The 16732-nt window shown below is 47.3% G+C and overlaps 2 protein-coding genes across 6 annotated transcripts in view; one reads left to right on the top strand and one right to left on the bottom strand.

Annotated features, from left to right (window-relative positions):
- Positions 1 to 9383, top strand: part of REPS1 (RALBP1 associated Eps domain containing 1) — a 116124-nt gene extending 106741 nt beyond the window's left edge. For all 5 annotated transcript variants that reach the window (XM_040429226.1, XM_040429227.1, XM_040429229.1 and 2 more), the window contains 3 exons: positions 4869 to 5017; positions 6249 to 6354; positions 8284 to 9383. In XM_040429226.1, the coding sequence (XP_040285160.1) occupies positions 4869 to 5017; positions 6249 to 6354; positions 8284 to 8352 (324 nt within the window). In that variant the 3' untranslated portion in view covers positions 8353 to 9383. The remainder of the gene's footprint in view (positions 1 to 4868; positions 5018 to 6248; positions 6355 to 8283) is intronic.
- A 2314-nt stretch (positions 9384 to 11697) lies between these two features.
- Positions 11698 to 16732, bottom strand: part of ECT2L (epithelial cell transforming 2 like) — a 74365-nt gene continuing 69330 nt past the window's right edge. The window contains exons 20-22 of the mRNA XM_040429224.1: positions 14142 to 14230; positions 13547 to 13719; positions 11698 to 11880 (exon numbers count right to left, since the gene is read on the bottom strand). Of these exons, the coding sequence (XP_040285158.1) occupies positions 11750 to 11880; positions 13547 to 13719; positions 14142 to 14230 (393 nt within the window). The 3' untranslated portion in view covers positions 11698 to 11749. The remainder of the gene's footprint in view (positions 11881 to 13546; positions 13720 to 14141; positions 14231 to 16732) is intronic.

The raw sequence follows: 16732 nt of genomic DNA, 5'->3' as shown, positions 1-16732 counted from the left end.
ACTTTTCAGTTATATAAAGTAATGTCAGTGCAAACTACAGTCATCTACCTTTTCAGCGGAAAGAAATGTATACCGTGCAGTGTAGGGTTTCTTTTGAATGGTACCGTATGGGTGACGTATGCTACAGTATGGGACATATTGGGGCTTTCTCGCACATTCCATTGGGGGACACAGACCATGGGTATAGCCTAGGCCAGCGATAGGCAAACTGGGGCTCTCCCGCTGTTGCAAAACTACAACTCCCACCATGCCCTGCTGTAGGCTGAAAGCTGTAGGCAGCCTTTGCATGCTGGGAGTTGTAGTTCTGTAACAGCTGGAGAGCTGCAGTTTGCCTTTCACTGGCCTAGGTCATTACTAGGAGGAGACACTATGCAAATAAAAAAGAGAGCTCCTCCTCCCCGGGCTATACCCCCATGTTCCAGTCCTGCTTAGTGTCGAATAAGGATGTGACATTTTAGACTCTCTACTCCTGTTTATTTTTTTCAGCAGAGGACGCAGGGTCGCAATTTTGCTTCCCTGGTCTCTCGGTGGAGCGAGCGCCGGGGTCGAACTGGCGTCCCCGGCTACCTCCCCCTCCTCCAAGAAGTTGAATGGAACCGGGCTCGACCTGCAGCTCCGGTGGCCTACCAGATCTGGGGTCACCTCTCCTGCCCTCCAACCAGATCACTGCCACTCCTTGTGCCAGCTGACTGAAGAGGTGACCTCTGCTGGTGTGGAGCAGAGGGCGAAGACTGCAGGACGCAGATAAGTACACGGCACTCCTGCAGTGCTCTGTCTCCCGGTGTGACACTTAGGGCCACTTAGTGGGTGGTTGAAGGGGGGAAGGATTCCTGTCTGGGGCAATCGCTCTTGCAGAAGTGGCAGCTTCCTCGGCTCTCCCATAGCGGTGCTCTATAGGAGCGGGCTCTCCTACCCTTCCGGCGGCCGCGACTCTATTATTTTTCATACTTCCCGCGCGCGCGGGTTTCGCGCCTTCCTGGACGTGATTTGTGGGCGGAGCCCTATTTCTTCAGCTCCAGCTCTTCCGTCTCAGCGCTCTCCACACGAGGATGCTCCTGGCTCCACACTTGTCGCTGTAGGATAGTGTTTACTCAGCGTGCTGCAGGAACGGTAGGAGACCCTGACCCCTTTCTTTGCAGGGATTGCTGCCATCATGCCGAAACCTGGGGCCCCCCAAAAATCCAAGTCGGCTCCTCAGTAACCTGGGGCCATGTAAGGTCTGCTGTTTGCCACTATCGGTCACTGGATCCTGTGACTCTTGCCTTGCCTCTGGACAGGATCATCCTCCCCCACCTCCTCCTCCTCTCACTCAGTCCAGTCCCCCCTCCGCCCCGTTGGAGCCCGCGGAAGTCCTTTCGTCGCTTCTCCTCTTCCAGATCTGCGGCGGCCCCCTTCCCGGGTGGCTCTCAGGACTCCCGCAAGAAGCCTGCCTTTAAGCCCCAGCCTTCCTTTCAACAGGTTTGGAGAGCTCACATCCAGGACGCCTGGGCCCTGGAAATTGTAACATCCGGTTACAAAATACAATTCGCTTCCAGGCCTCTGGAGCGTTTCTTCCCTTCTCGGGTTCCGGGGGATCCGGTCTGGGCCTCGGCCCTTTTGCAGGCGGTCTCTTCCCTTTTGGACAGGGGAGTGATTGTTCCAGTCCCCCTGGAGGAGCAAGGCGCAGGTTTCTACTCCAAACTTTTCATTGTGCCAAAGAAAGAGGGATCGGTGCGTCCGGTTCTAGACCTGAAGCTGTTAAACAGGTCTCTGCGGGTCCGGAGGTTCCGGATGGAATCCCTCCGCTCCGTTATTGCTTCTCTTCGTCCAGGGGAGTTCCTCGCGTCTGTGGACATCCAAGACGCCTATTTGCATGTCCCTATAGCAGAATCTCACCACAGGTTTCTGCGCTTCGCTGTCGGCGGGCAGCATTACCAGTTTGTCGCCCTTCCCTTTGGGCTGGCTACGGCCCCTCGAGTATTCACAAAGATCTTGGCGCCGCTCTTGGCGCTTCTCCGTACCAGGGGCATATCTCTGTTGCCCTACCTGGACGACATACTGATAAAGGCTTCCTCCCTTCCCTAGGCAAAGGACAGCGTCCGAATCACTGTTCAGACTCTGGAACAGTTCGGCTGGCTGATCAATGTCCAGAAGTCCTCTCTTCACCCCTCTGAGGGTGACCTTCCTAGGGATGGTTCTGGACACCACGGCAGCTTGGATATTCCTTCCGGATTCCAAGTCCTCTCGGATTCAGGAGTCTGTATCTCGCCTACTGCGCTCCCGACGTCTCTCCATCCGGGAGTGCATGAAGGTTCTGGGGCTTATGGTGGCCTCCTTTGAGGCCGTCCCCTTTGCCCAGTTTCACACTCTGCCTCTGCAGCGGGCGATCCTGTCCTTTTGGGACAGGACATCGCACGGTCTGGACTCTTGGGTCCGTCTGCCCCCTCGGGTTCGTGTGGAACTCCATTGGTGGCTGTCCTCTCAAAACCTGACTTCAGGGAGGTTCTTCCTTCCGATCTCCTGGACAGTCGTCACCACCGACGCCAGCCTCCTGGGTTGGGGTGGTGTTCTCCAGGCCCGGACAGTGCAGGGGGTTTGGTCGCCGGCGGAAGCCCACCTTCTGATCAATGTGCTGGAGCTCAGAGCAATCTTCCTCTCCCTTTCTCATTGGACTCCTCTCCTGGCAGGTCACCCGGTAAGGGTCCAGTCGGACAATGCCACAACCGTGGCTTACGTCAACCACCAGGGCGGGACCCGCAGCCGGACGGTAATGCAGGAGGTGGAAAGGATCCTCCAGTGGGCGGAGACTCATGTTCCAGTACTGTCGGCAGTATACATCCCAGGGGTCGACAATTGGAAGGTGGACTTTCTCAGCCGCAACACAGTGGATCCAGGAGAGTGGTCTTTAAATCCGGAGGTTTTCGAGAACGTCTGTCGCCGGTGGGGCCGCCCGGACGTCGACCTGATGGCATCCAGGCTCAGCAACAAGGTTCCCACGTTCCTGGCTCGGGATCCGGAGGCGTACGGGGTGGACGCGCTGTTGTCTCTGTGGCAAGGCTTCCCTGTCCTTTGTCTTTCCACCACTGCCTCTACTACCAAAGGTCCTTCGCAAGATCACGTCGGAAGGGATTCCGACCATTCTCATCGCTCCCGATTGGCCTCGCCGCGCCTGGTTCTCAGACGTCACTCGGATGCTGGCAGACGTTCCGTGGCCTCTTCCTCTCAAGGAGAACCTACTGTCTCAAGGACCGCTCTTCCACCAGAATTTACGGTCACTTCGTTTAACGGCGTGGCTTTTGAGACCGCCATTCTGAAGAAGAGGGGCTTCTCGGACTCTGTTGTGAAGACCATGATCAAGGCCAGAAAACCAGTTTCCTCCCGGATATACTATCGTACCTGGAAGGCCTTTCTTGCCTTTTGTGAGAAGCTAGGCGTTTTTCCCCTTCGTTTCTCGCTTCCAGTGGTCCTCTCCTTTCTGCAGTCGGGCCTCGAGATGGAAATGTCCCTGAGCTCCCTGAAAGGCCAGGTCTCGGCTCTAGCCATTTTCTTCCAGCGATCCCTGGCTCTGCTCGGTCCAGTGGGGACTTTCCTACAAGGGGTGGCGCATTCGGTCCCTCCGTATGTTCCTCCCCTGCCCCCCTGGGATATCAATTTGGTTCTGTCTTCCCTCCAGGCAGCTCCCTTTGAGCCTCTGAGGGAAGTTTCTTTCAGTCTTCTCACCTGGAAGGTGGTCTTTTTTGTGTCCATCACCTCAATCAGGAGGGTATCGGAGCTTGCCGCTCTTTCCTCTAGGGAGCCCTTTTTGGTCTTCCACCAGGATAAGGCGGTGCTACGCCTGGTCCCTTCATTTTTGCCCAAGGTGGTCTCCGCCTTCGACCTTAATGAAGATATAGTCCTGCCCTCTTTTTGTCCATCCCCGGCGAACTGCAAGGAGCGCGCTCTCCATTTCCTGGACGTTGTCCGTGCTCTGCAAGTGTACCTGTCTGATGCCCTTTTCGTGATTCCTGAAGGGCCTCATCAAGGTCTGGCGGCTTCCAAGGTCTCGGTGGATTCGGTCGGCTATTGTCGCGGCCTATCGTGCCTGTGGCAAGGTTCCCCCAGCTGGGGTTACCGCGCGCCTCCTGGGCTAGGCGTAATCGCGCCTCGGCATCTCAAATTTGTAAGGTGGCCACCTGGTCGTCCTTACATACCTTTTACAAACTTTTACCAACTGCACTCTTTGGCATCGGCTGATGCTGTCCTTGGGCGCAAGGTATTGCAGGCGGTGGTTCCTGTTTGACCACTGGGCGTTTCCCCCTTGAGGTGCTGATCTTTTTCCCACCCCACGGACTGCTCTGGGACGTCCCATGGTCTGTGTCCCCCAATGGAATGTGCGAGAAAAGGAGATTTTTTTTGTGAAACTCACCTGTAAAATCTTTTTCTCGTCTTTTCCATTGGGGGACACGGCTCCCTCCCATTCTTGCCTGTTGCTGGAGGGGTTGGTTTAGTTCTTCGGGACCTTGGGGTTATCGGTCCGATGGCAGTATTCCTTTGTTCTGGTCTCTGTAGTTTGTCTCCTTCTCCTACTGCTTTTGCACGCGCTGGGGTCCTCCCGGTGGAGCATGGGGGTATAGCCCGGGGAGGAGGAGCTCTCTTTTTTTATTTGCATAGTGTCTCCTCCTAGTAAGGACCTAGGCTATACCCATGGTCTGTGTCCCCCAATGGAAAAGACGAGAAAAAGATTTTACAGGTGAGTTTCACAAAAAATCTCCTTTTTTCCACCTATAGAGAAGAACCAGTTTGTTAGAACCCTTGACATAGGATTAGAGGAGGTAGCTTGTGTGAGTATAGAAAGCCACATGCATTTGAGGAGCTTCCTTTTTTTATTCTTTCACCTTTAAATTAACCAGGCAAAGGTCAGCACGCCTCTTGCACCACCTCCCAAACCTGTCCGAAGACGGTTAAAATCTGAAGATGAACTCAAACCAGAAGTGGAAGAATCCAATCAGAAGCAGGGTACTGTAGCTTCAGTCCTTGCTGCCCAGCCATCTATCCCAAGGTAACCTTAACTAGCCTGATGCATTATTTCTACACCAATACATTGTATTCAAAGCAGTAGACTTGTGGGGGGTTTATTTAGAGGATTGCGTAGATTGGATTCATTCGTAAACCGCAGTGAGAAATATTAAATCTGTACAGGCTTTGTCTCTGGCAGCTCCTAGTTAGTGACAGCAGGCATACCATATATAACATGCTGATCAGTGGAAGCAGAAGTCTATTAGAAAGTTAGAGGTTGTCTGAGATTGAAAACTGCCTCGGGCAGATGTGGACTTGAGGGGGAGGAAGGAGGTAGGTATTCTAGTGCCACTACTACCATCCCCACCAGAATCTGAAATGTAATGTGCTGTTCTACATTCACTTGACCGCAGCAGTGATGCGTGCAGGAATGGCATGTGACCTCTGAGCCTCGATCCCTTGCTCTTCCTGCACGCATCACTATTGAGGTCATTGATTGGCTGGCAGTAGTCACAGGAGTGTAGATGGCGCGTCACTCTAATGGTCTGGCGCCAGCAGGAGTTGTGGCAATGGGACAGGTACACTCTGACAATTTTTTTTTTTTTTTTAAGTTTAAACTCCATGTCCAGCTCCCTTGCATTTTTTTTTTTCAGTCTGACAACCCCTTTAAACAAGTACTCTGTAAAGAGTGTCATATGTAGAGGGCCTGACACATGCAGCATATTTTTTCCAATAGACACCAAATGACAGTGCTTTCAAATTAATACTTAAGGCCTCATGCACATGACCGTTGTGTGTTTTGCGTTCCGCAATTTGCGGAACGGCGCGGACAGCCTTTAATATAACTGCTTATTCTTGTCCGCAAAGAGCGGACAAGACAAGGACAGGTTGTATTTTTTTTGCGGACCACGGAACGGAGCAACGGATGCGGACAGCACACTGAGTGCTGTCCGCATCTTTTGCGGCCCTATTGAAGTGAATAATTCCACATACGAGCCGCCAAAACTGCGGCTCGGATGCGGACCAAAACAACGGCCGTGTGCATGAGGCCTAAAACTGTCTCTAGTAAGTACTCTTCCAAAATCACCTACCTGATTGACAGGGGGAACTAAAAACATGAAATATTTCAGTGAGCAATCCCTTTAGGCTTATATATCCACTGAAGTCCAGAACAGTTTCCATGCTCTAATACCTTTACCCAGATTATTATTTTGTACCTGAACAGTGCAAATAGATATAAATCTCATATGAATACGACACGTTTCCTCTTCTAGATCAGCTGGAAAGGACAAAAAAGCAATCCAGGCCTCCATTCGGCGCAATAAAGAAACAAACACGGTTCTTGCACGGCTGAACAGTGAGTTACAGCAGCAGTTAAAGGTAATAGCCCTTTTCCTCTCTGATGGAGTTATTTTGTGCTTACTGCATTCATATCATGGAAGTAGTACAAAGAACCAGGACTCGTGGGGCTCCGTATGGCCCATTGGATGATTGCTCGGACACACAAAAATGGAAAGGAAATCACCTTGTGTGATATCGCACAACACTATTCAATTCCGTCTCTGGATGAATAGCAGTTTTCTTGTGTGTGTACTCACACGCCCTGAGCATCTGGGGGGCCCGGGTCTAGCCACTCGGGGTCTGTGACATCATTGGCCTTATTAATATTCACTTCACTTCAGTGCAGTGAATACTAATGAAGCTATGTGGTCCTTCCCTTCCATGTGGGTTGGGGCAATACATTTCACAAAACAGTATTTGGTATCCCTGTAATCGTAACAGTCTGTCAAATATAGTGAACACATTATTTTTGGTGATCGGTAAACAGCAGAAATAAAATGGCGCTATTTTTTTTTTGTCCTTCATTAACCCATAATAAAAGTTAATAGAGATTAAAATCTTATGTATGGCAAAATGGCTTAACGCAGAAAACAAAAGTTATAGCTCTGAATGTAAGAAGAGTAGGTGGGGGTCGGGGAACACAGTTTGCCTGTATGGGACCCTGAAGTTCCTGATGGCAGCCTTGTGTGTACTACATATTATGGAAGGTTGTCAGTCCACAGCTTTCATGACACACTCTTCCATGCATTTGTATACACCAATGGGATCTATTTTCCAGATGAACAAAGTATCTGATAGAGTAACACGATGCTTCGAAATATTGATGCGCATTTTGGTTCAATACCGACATTGTCAGTATTTCAATACTAAATTGCGCCGTTGCAGGGCAGAGAGGGCCACAGCTGTTCAATATGCTGCAGTGGAGCTGGACGCTGGCTCTGTCGTTGGCTCGGTCCCATGTATTCAGCAGGAAAACATCAGAATATTATGACGAGTGGATTCATGATATTCTGACATTCTTGTGCTGCATACAGAACTAAGTTGCAGGCGGAGCCCGTGTTCATCTCCGCCCTGGCATCTTCTCCACTGACTCTGCCCCCGCCAGTGGCTGGTGAGTAATGGGGTGGATTTCAATCTGAAAGTTTCCTCCTTTCTGATCCCAGTGTCTGTTCCGAGGTCAGCAAAAGAGGAAGTGGTTGCCAAAAGGAACCATCGGGTGAAGATGGAGTGGACCAAGTGCAGAAATACAGCTGGGCAATGAAGAGGATAGAGGTTGCAGTTGAATTCAATGGGAGAGGAGGAAGCAGAGACTTGGTGGCATCTATGTTGCCCTTATGTGAGATAAATGATGGGATTACTTATTAATTTGATGCACATGGTGTTATTACTTTAGTACCTCAATGTGCCTCACATTAATAGTAAGTGACCTCATCAAGTACCTCCTCACATAATAGGCAACATGTGGTTAATGTGTGCGTATAGGATGTGGTTACTTACTGTAAGGGTCCATTCACACGTCCGTAATTTGAGTCCGCATTCGTTCCGCAATTTGCGGACCCATTCACTTTCAATGGGGCTGGAACGGATCCGCATATTCGGGATCCGCATCAGTTTTTTCGGGATCCGCAATTCCGTTCCTGAAAAAAATAGAACATGTCCTATTCTTGTCTGCAATTGCGGACCTGAAAAGGCATTTTCTATTATAGTGTCTGTGATGTGCGGTCCGCAAATTGGGGATCGCACATTGCAGGTGTCTGTGTTTTGTGGATCCGCAAAACACTTACAGACGTGTGAATGGACCCTTAATGTGCGACAGCGAAGGAGCTCTGTGGTCTCTTCAAAGAGCTGATTAGCAGGGGTGCCAGGAGTCGGCTCTCTGTAGATGTTAGGTAGGTCATCAATATCAATGTTGTATGTATAGCTGCAAACCAAATGACTATAACTTATTTTCTTTTCCCCTTGTTTCAGGACGTCCTTGAAGAAAGGATATCTTTGGAAGTTCAACTGGAACAACTGCGGCCATTTTCTCACCTTTAAGTAAACTAGCTTTGAAAACGGGCCTGTTCTATAATCAACCCAGATTTCCAACTCATAGCAATGATGTGACTCCATTCCTGTCATATCCGTATATCTTTGCACTAAATGAATCAACTGATATACATCACACCTACCTTCCCCATTGTTACCTTTTTAGCATGCACATCAAGGCCTACCTAACTGTTCAAGCAGACACTTGGTGGAGAAGAAGCATGGTCTGAATTACATAGCGGCCAGGCGAATGCCAAGTACATTCCTGGTTGCTATACTTTGCAAAGTATTTATGTTGATTGTGCCATTTTGTCACATCTGCCTGGCAATATATTCCTTTTTTTATTGTAAAGCACTATGAATCATGTGAGTGAGACTGTTACAGCTAATGTGATGGTCAGATGTTTGGTATGTAGTCATAAAATGCACCAAACCTCAAGATGACCTTCACTGTGTATAATTCTGTGTACAAGAGAGTTTGATTCAGTAGTAGATGGAAATTTACTATCTCATCCAATCACAGTGTAACCTACTAAACATAATAATCATTCACGTCATGTCACATGCATTAGGATTTGCATTTGTCCTTTCACTCCCTTCCTGGATTTGCACGTCTTAAAGCCTATGCCCCTTGGATAGGATGGGTTTTATTTTTATCCTACACTGCCCTTGTTGATCTGGACAATTCAGTTCTCTCCAGAGCAGTATATTTCTGGGTTCTCTTCCATCTCGTCTGAAGGCCTTACTACTTTGAACTATAGACAGGCTTTACTAATCACAGCAATCTCCCTGAGTGTCTCCTGCTCTTCAGGTTGATCTACTGTAATAGGGTTTTGTTCTATATTGTATGATAAACACCTTTTGATCTCATATGTAAATTTGAATTGAATTGTAAGCTGACTAACGGCAATTATTGTATTTAATAGCTTATTCTGGCTGTGGGATCATAGATGTTAAAGTGCATGGATGTATCTCGGCAGAATCAGAACTAGCAAAAGTGTGATTTTTACACCAATAAAACAGCACAATATTTTAACCATTATGTTTTAACTTCTTTTGCGCACAGAGGTATTTGTCCGGCCTGTCCTCGACATATTTGCCAGGTTGCGGCCAGATCTCTGCTGGACCCCATTATAGTGAATTGGGCTGGACAGGATTCCGGCCGGGATGGATCCGACAGGCTGTTTTGGCATATGCGAAACAAGCCTAATGGACAAGCAAATTAGTGGGGAAAAAATGGCATTTCAGGGGTTAAAAAAATACTACATCTCATCTATTTGCATGCACCAAGACACTTGCTCATGACATGATGTAGAAGGACCTGACGTCAGCACGCTGGGAGAATCAGGTCCTTCTGCCTTCAGTGAAGCGAGTGTCCCTATGTGTGCAAGTGGTTGAGGTATTTTATTATTTTATTGCCATTAATAAAATAAAGTTCTGCACATTAATACTGCTGGGGACATTATGTATACTGCAGGGGTTCGTATTTAAAAAAGCCAATAAAAATCATCCATTTGTTAACGGCTGTTAAAAATGGATGCAAAAAAAGTGTTGAAAAACATGTTGAAAAAAGCATTGAAAAGCGATGAAAAACAGTGTCGGTTTTCTTTTCTTTTTTTTTCACTGTAATGTGATTGCACCCTAAGGGTAAAATAAGTTGAGCTAGATTGACGGCCATAATACAGGCGCTTTTTGTGTTGTCTTTTTTTTACAGCTGTAATACCCAGATTAGCTTTAGCTCTACTGAAAGCAACCTAAATCACCATAGGGTTCTGAGTATAACAGGCCATGTGACACAGGCTACCAGGTGCACAGAATGTTACCAACGATATATATGGAATGTGCCATAGTTTATCAAGAAAAAAAATCGCAGAATTAAGTGGCCTGTTATAGGTGGGGCTCGCAGCCTCCTCCCCTCCCATTGTATTAGTGATCTTACTATGGAGGTATGTTGGAGTTTGGCTGTGAGTCGGACCTCAGAACCTATCGGACTCTGTTCACACACTGTAGGTAGGTTAGCGGTAGGACCCATCCCACCCTGAAATACCTTGACGGGGTGCCTTGGGCTCCGATATGTTCCTGACTGGAATATATTGGCCAAAGTCTCAGTTTAACATCAGCGTGAGGGTTTGGCCAGTATTGTCAGTAGCATATTATTGTGGTGCACCTTTCGCAGTTATTTAAGTATTTTTATATTCTCATCCACACATTATCCCATCGTGTGTAGGACGCCATTGTGGTGCATGTGGTCCGCTGCCGACATCCTCCATTGTATGCATTTTTGCTGGGAATTGCTATTAGCAGCGGATCACATGCGGAGGGATTCCTCCCCCGGGTATAAACCTTCAGTCTGCCTAATAATTTATTTCAGAGAGTAAACTGCAATTCTTGCTGATGGAAAGTGGTACAATCCGTTATTAAAGAAAAGCAAACACTCCCTATAATTTGTGGTCAGCCTTTCACATCTCATGTTGAGGAAAGTTAACCTGCTTTCAGTTCTGGTTTATGATCTGACCAGCACACACGTCTACTGGATTCAAGTCAGACTTTTGAGTTGGTCATCCCTCTGTCACTGAGATGCAGAATTATGTAGTTGCATTCTACCAACTCTACTTCAGCAAAGGGTACATCAGGTTTCTGCATGCAGTTTGGGAAGCCAAAACCAGAAGTGGATTCAAAAAGAGAAGTCTTATCAGTTCTTTCCTTTCATGATCCACTCCTGATTTTGGCTTCCAAAACTGCATCAGAAAACCGGACTGTGTGGTCGTACCCCTAAGGCTTCATGCACACGACAGTGTTTGTTTTTTCACTGTCAGTGATTTGGCTTCAGTGGTCCGTGTCCGATTTTGCTTCAGTTGTGTTTCCATGTGTCTTCCTTTTTTTTTGTCTGACGGGAAAAAAAAGGAAGGTTAATTAAAAGTGTAATTTTATTGCACCAAGGTCTTGTAGAAAAAAACGGACGCGGACACGGATGACATACCAGTTGTGCATCCGTTTTTGTTGACTGACCCATTGACTTGAATGGGTCCGTCCTCCGTTTTCCACTGACAAGAATAGGACAGGTTATATTTTTTTGACGGACTGGAATCACGGACGCGGAGAAAAAACTGAGGACTATCAGTTTTTTTTCACAGCTCCATAGAAATGAATGAGACCTCCGCTAAACTGTGAAAAATGACGGCACGGACGCGGATGCACACAACGGTCGTGTGCATGAGGCCTAACAGTAACACAGCTGGAGATTTATGTTTAAAGTATTTGAAACACCCAAGTTCGTTTGTAATAAAAGTCTTTGTGCAGTTTTATAAAGCCATCAGCATATATAAAACATCTACATTCTTAACCTCTAAATAATCAAGAAACAATATATAAATGGTACTTTACACAAAATATTATCCTGGTGGATTTATTGCTTCTCGATACTGGCATGGATAGCCCTTTGACATGCAGAAAGCCAGGTGAACTTCTCCTCTTCGGTGACGGTAGAGCAGATCCATTGACGCTTTGGCCCTTGGAGCCTAAATGCATTCTTTACATCTGCAGGAGAGGTATATATTTGAAATTAACTTTTTACCCAGGTAAACTCAAGTGGCAGACCGCGGTCCAAATGTGGACTATGGATGTCCGTCCATGCATGTCTTGATTTCAACTGTATCTGCATCCTCAGGATACTGTTGTATACAATGGTGAAGCGGAGAGCCGTTAACTCCTAGTTTCAGCGGTTCCGCACTGGGCCACAGACAATCATAACATAGAGGCAGACCTGCCCTGTTCATCAGAGGAACATGGGATGGGTATTCAAATTGGAGGCATCAGGGGACACTTATCAAAACTAGTATAAAAGAAAACAGGCTTAGTTGCCCATAGCAACCAATCAGATTCCACCTTTAATTTTTTTTAGAGCTCCTTTGGACAATGAAAAGTGGAATATCATTGGTTGATATGGGCAAATAAGCCAGTTTTCCTTTACACCAATTTGATAAATCTATCACTGTGGGGGGGGGGGGCACTTAAATGGGATCACTCAGTAGGGGACACTTAGAGAGTGCTCATTCTGTGGGGGGAGCACATGGGGCATCATGAGTAGGTATACTATGAGATCACCCTGCTGTGAAGGGGGCATCATTTCTGTCTAGGAGGAACAGTCTAACTGGGTAGGATTGGAGGCATGGCTTATCGTACTAAATTGCCACTGGTGTTGTCCTCGTTACTTTTATTTTTTATTTTTTTCCCTCCAGACCTTCACCTGTCAGGAGACACAGGTATGTGGACCTTTACAAAAAATACACAACTAGCCCTGCTTTGAACCAGCTTAGTGGGCATGTTGATATTGCTGTATCTGAGGGTCTGTATTTGACCTTCCCTCAGAAATACTAATAATTATTAAACCAGCAGAGTCAAAGTTTACTCTCTACAGTAGTGAGTGCTATCTTTAGAAAATGTTCTGCATTCGGTTTATCTACCTTTTGGCAAAGTGCATAAGTCAGACAGTTGCTTCAGGTAGAATTTTATGAAATGTAGAGGGAAAATGGCCACATTTTTGCGACCACAGGAAGTAAGAGATTGTTATGCTGTATCTAAAATAAAATACTGATGTTAGGCTACTTTCACACTAGCGTTCGGGTGTCCGCTTGTAAGCTCCGTTTGAAGGGGCTCACAAGCGCCCCCGAACGCATCCGTACTGCCCTAATGCATTCTGAGTGGACGCGGATCCGCTCAGAATGCATCAGTCTGGCAGCGCTCAGCCTCCGCTCCGCTCAGCAAGCGGACACCTGAACGCAGCTTGCAGCGTTCGGGTGTCCGCCTGGCCGTGCGGAGGCAAACGGATCCGTCCAGACTTACAATGTAAGTCAATGGGGACAGATCCGTTTGAAGTTGACACAGTATGGCTCAATTTTCAAACGGATCCGTCCCCCATTGACTTTCAATGTAAAGTCTGGACGGATCCGTCTGAAGCTACTTTCACACTTAGAATTTTTAATACAATATAATGCAGACGGATCCGTTCTGAACGGATCCCAAGTCTGCATTATATGAGCGGATCCGTCTTGGCAGACATCAGACGGACCCGCTCTGAACGGTAGTGTGAAAGTAGCCTTAGTGGTACAGTTCACTTTTGCCTGTATTGTACATCTGTATTGGTTTTACGTAAAGCTATTCATATAGAACAGAATGGAGAGGAGACAGATGTATGCCAACTTACATTTTGTATCTGCAATGTCTTCCACAAGTAGTCTTGGTAGAGATACTGAGGCCATAAATTGGTAGGATGTCTTTGATGTACGCTTGAAAGGAGTGTAGGAAATGTGCCGACTTGAAATCACCAGCGCATCGTTGAAGAGAAAGAGACTCAGATCACTAATGTGCTCATAGATCCTGTGTAAACATAAGGATTGTCATTATAACCTAAGCCAGGCATGTCCAACCTGCGGCCCTCCAGCTGTTGCAAAAACTACAACTCCCGGACAGCATACAGCAGGGCATGGTGGGAGTTGTAGTTTTGCAACAGCTGGAGGGCCCAGGTTGAGCATCCCTGACCTAAGCCAACACTGGCAGCACAATGTAATTAAACTTTGTATTGACAACCCACCATCCTCTATTACACAGCTGCCTTTTCTGTCTTTCATGGGCGGAAGAACTTTTTTCATTGCCACCTTTTAAGAGCCATAAATAGGGACAGAGGGAGCCCCCCAAAACCACTTCGATGCCACAGCTGCTATTGCCTTAGGCATCTAAGGGCAGCCCAAGTAATGGAAGTAAGGAGAATGTTACAATCAAATCTTATCTTGAAACAGTACCTTAGGGACGCACTTATGACTTCATTGGCACATCTCAGCAGAGCCACATCTTGCATGTATATGAGATGCCTGTTTGCTTCTATCAGGTTCTGGTGGGGTGAGAAGAAATATTCAAAAACCATTTTTTTCTATTTCTGTGGCATTTTTGTAAAACGCCATTGGGGATAGTCAAAGAGGTCCCTCAACTGTATTATAAGTCCGTTAATTGTAGTAACAGTTAGGTTATGGCAGGGGTTATAGGGATTTTCTTATGAAAACAACATCCTTTTCATATACTTTGTTGGGGTATACGGATGTTATAGAGCGGGCGTGCCCCCTTGACAAATGGTATGGTAACACCCAGTCGTCAAGTTATTAATTTCCAGCTAGAATAGCAGAGGAACACCACAATGCACAGTTGTAAGAAATTATGCTCAAAAATTGTTTTCGATCCGGCAGACTGTTCTGGCAGGGAACATCTTGCCGGATCTCTCTGCATCCCGGCATTGCCAGAAACTACCATGTTGCCGTCCGGCCCTATTAACTAGAATGGGGACTGCTAGAGGTCCGGCCGCAACCTGGCAAATATGCTGTGCAGCGGTTTTAGTCCGGCTGATTCTCGGCATGTTTGCCAGGTTGCGGCCGGATCTCCACCGGTCCCCATTGTAGTTAATGGGGCCTGTCGGTATCAGGTAGTGTCCCGCAGTGCCGGATTCAAACATCTCTGGCAGGCCACAGTCAAGGACCATAAGGTAGCGGGGAGTGGATAACACAACTACACACACACAAATTAGGGCCCCTTGGAGACGAGCGTGTCCGGATGCGTTGCGTCTGCGATCAGGGAAAATCGTACGAGTAGGTATGCAATTGCAGTCAGTTTTGACTGCAATTGCGTTCTGATGTTCAGTTTTTATCTCGCGGGTGCAATGCGTTTTTTTCTACGCGCGTGATAAAAAACTGACTGTGGTACCCAGACCGGAACCTGGACTTCTTCACTGAAGTTCGGGTTTGGGTCAGGTGTTCTGTATATTTTATTATTTTCCCTTATAACATGTTTATAAAGGAAAATAATAGCATTTTTAATACAGAATGCTAGGTAAAATGTGGCTTTAGGGGTTAAAAAATAAATTATAAATTAACTCACCTCATCCTGTTGTTCCCGCAGCTGACATCATCTTCTTTCAGGACCTGCCAAAGGACCTTTGATGAGGTAATTGCTCTCTTAACGTAGTGAACACGATGACGTCACCGAAGGTCCTTTTCCAACCAGGTCCTGCAAGAAGAAGAGAGAAGACGAGCCCGGCTGCGCGATCAAGTGGATGAGGTCAGTTACATATTTTTTTTTTATTAACCCCACAATTGACCTTTTACTTAGCATTCTGAATTAAAGAATGCTATTATTTTTCCCCTCCCCCACGACAGGAAACCTGTAGCATAAAAAGGTGGAGCCACTCTCCCACCTCAGTGAGGTTTCCTGTCCTGGAGCAGGAGACTTGTAGTAAGTTTTTTCTTCTAGGGACCCATGGCTTGGAAATCCTAGAGAGCCATGGGTTATGCCAGTCTTCCAGGTGCGGAGTTACCTGAGGGGTGGAGGTTGGTCCAGGCCAGCCGTTTCATCCTGAGACTGAGGACACCGGTCCCTCAGAGGAGTGTGACCGTGTGGGGCCGCGGTGCAGAGCGGCTGATGGAGGACGCGCCAGAGGGCGGCTGTCCCAGGCGTGCACCCAGGAGGGACTGCAGGCGGAAGCCGGCGCAGTGGAACACGCCGGAGCGCCAAACCGGAAGTCGCAGGAATGACGTCCGATAAGACGTGCGTTCCACAGTGGCGTTCCGGTCAGGTGACCGGAAATAAAAGGATTTCTCTCTGCCGGCAGTACTCAGAGGCGCATTGAGGTCGGCGGACCTCACTTAAAACTTTGGCCAGTTTTTTCTCTTCCTCAGCAGAGTTGGTGCAAGCGGCAGAAGGGTGAGAAGCAGACACCTCGGTTGCAGGCGCTCCCAGGGAACATGTGGAACTCTCAGAGGAGAGGTGCTGTTCCCTGCAACATATTTACTATTATCCTCTATGCCTCCAGGATGGAAGAGGATAAGAGACCAGAAGAAGCTGAGACTGAAAAACAGGCGCCGGTATAGAAGACTTCTAAGGGGGTAAGATACAGGATATTTATGAAGATACTAATGTATGTCTTTCGTATCTATCACTTGGTTTTTTAGATGGCACCTAAAAAAGCAATGTCAAAAAAGAAATATAAGGAATGTGCATTGTGTAAATGCCCCTTGTCTTCTTATACCAAAAAATTATGCCAGGATTGTATTGAGAAGACTCTGGCAGAAGAATCCCCAAACTTCATGAAGGGCATTAGAGAGTTAATTAAAACAGAAGTCAAGGAAACCCTTAAATCTTCTAAAAAAAAACAGTAGAAAGGACTGATTCAGACATAGAGTCTACAGGTATTAGTGAGGATAGGGATGAGACATCGGAAGTTTCATCCTTAGAGGAAGATGAACAAGAGAATTTTTTTTTATTCCCACTAACTGATACGGAGAAACTGCTTAAAACTATTAGGGCTATGCTGGAGCTAGAAGACGTCAGAGAAGACAGGTCTATGGCG

This window comes from Bufo bufo, chromosome 4 (genome assembly GCF_905171765.1).
Source record: "Bufo bufo chromosome 4, aBufBuf1.1, whole genome shotgun sequence".
Lineage (NCBI taxonomy): Eukaryota > Metazoa > Chordata > Amphibia > Anura > Bufonidae > Bufo > Bufo bufo.
This window is presented reverse-complemented; position numbering and strand designations above follow the sequence as displayed.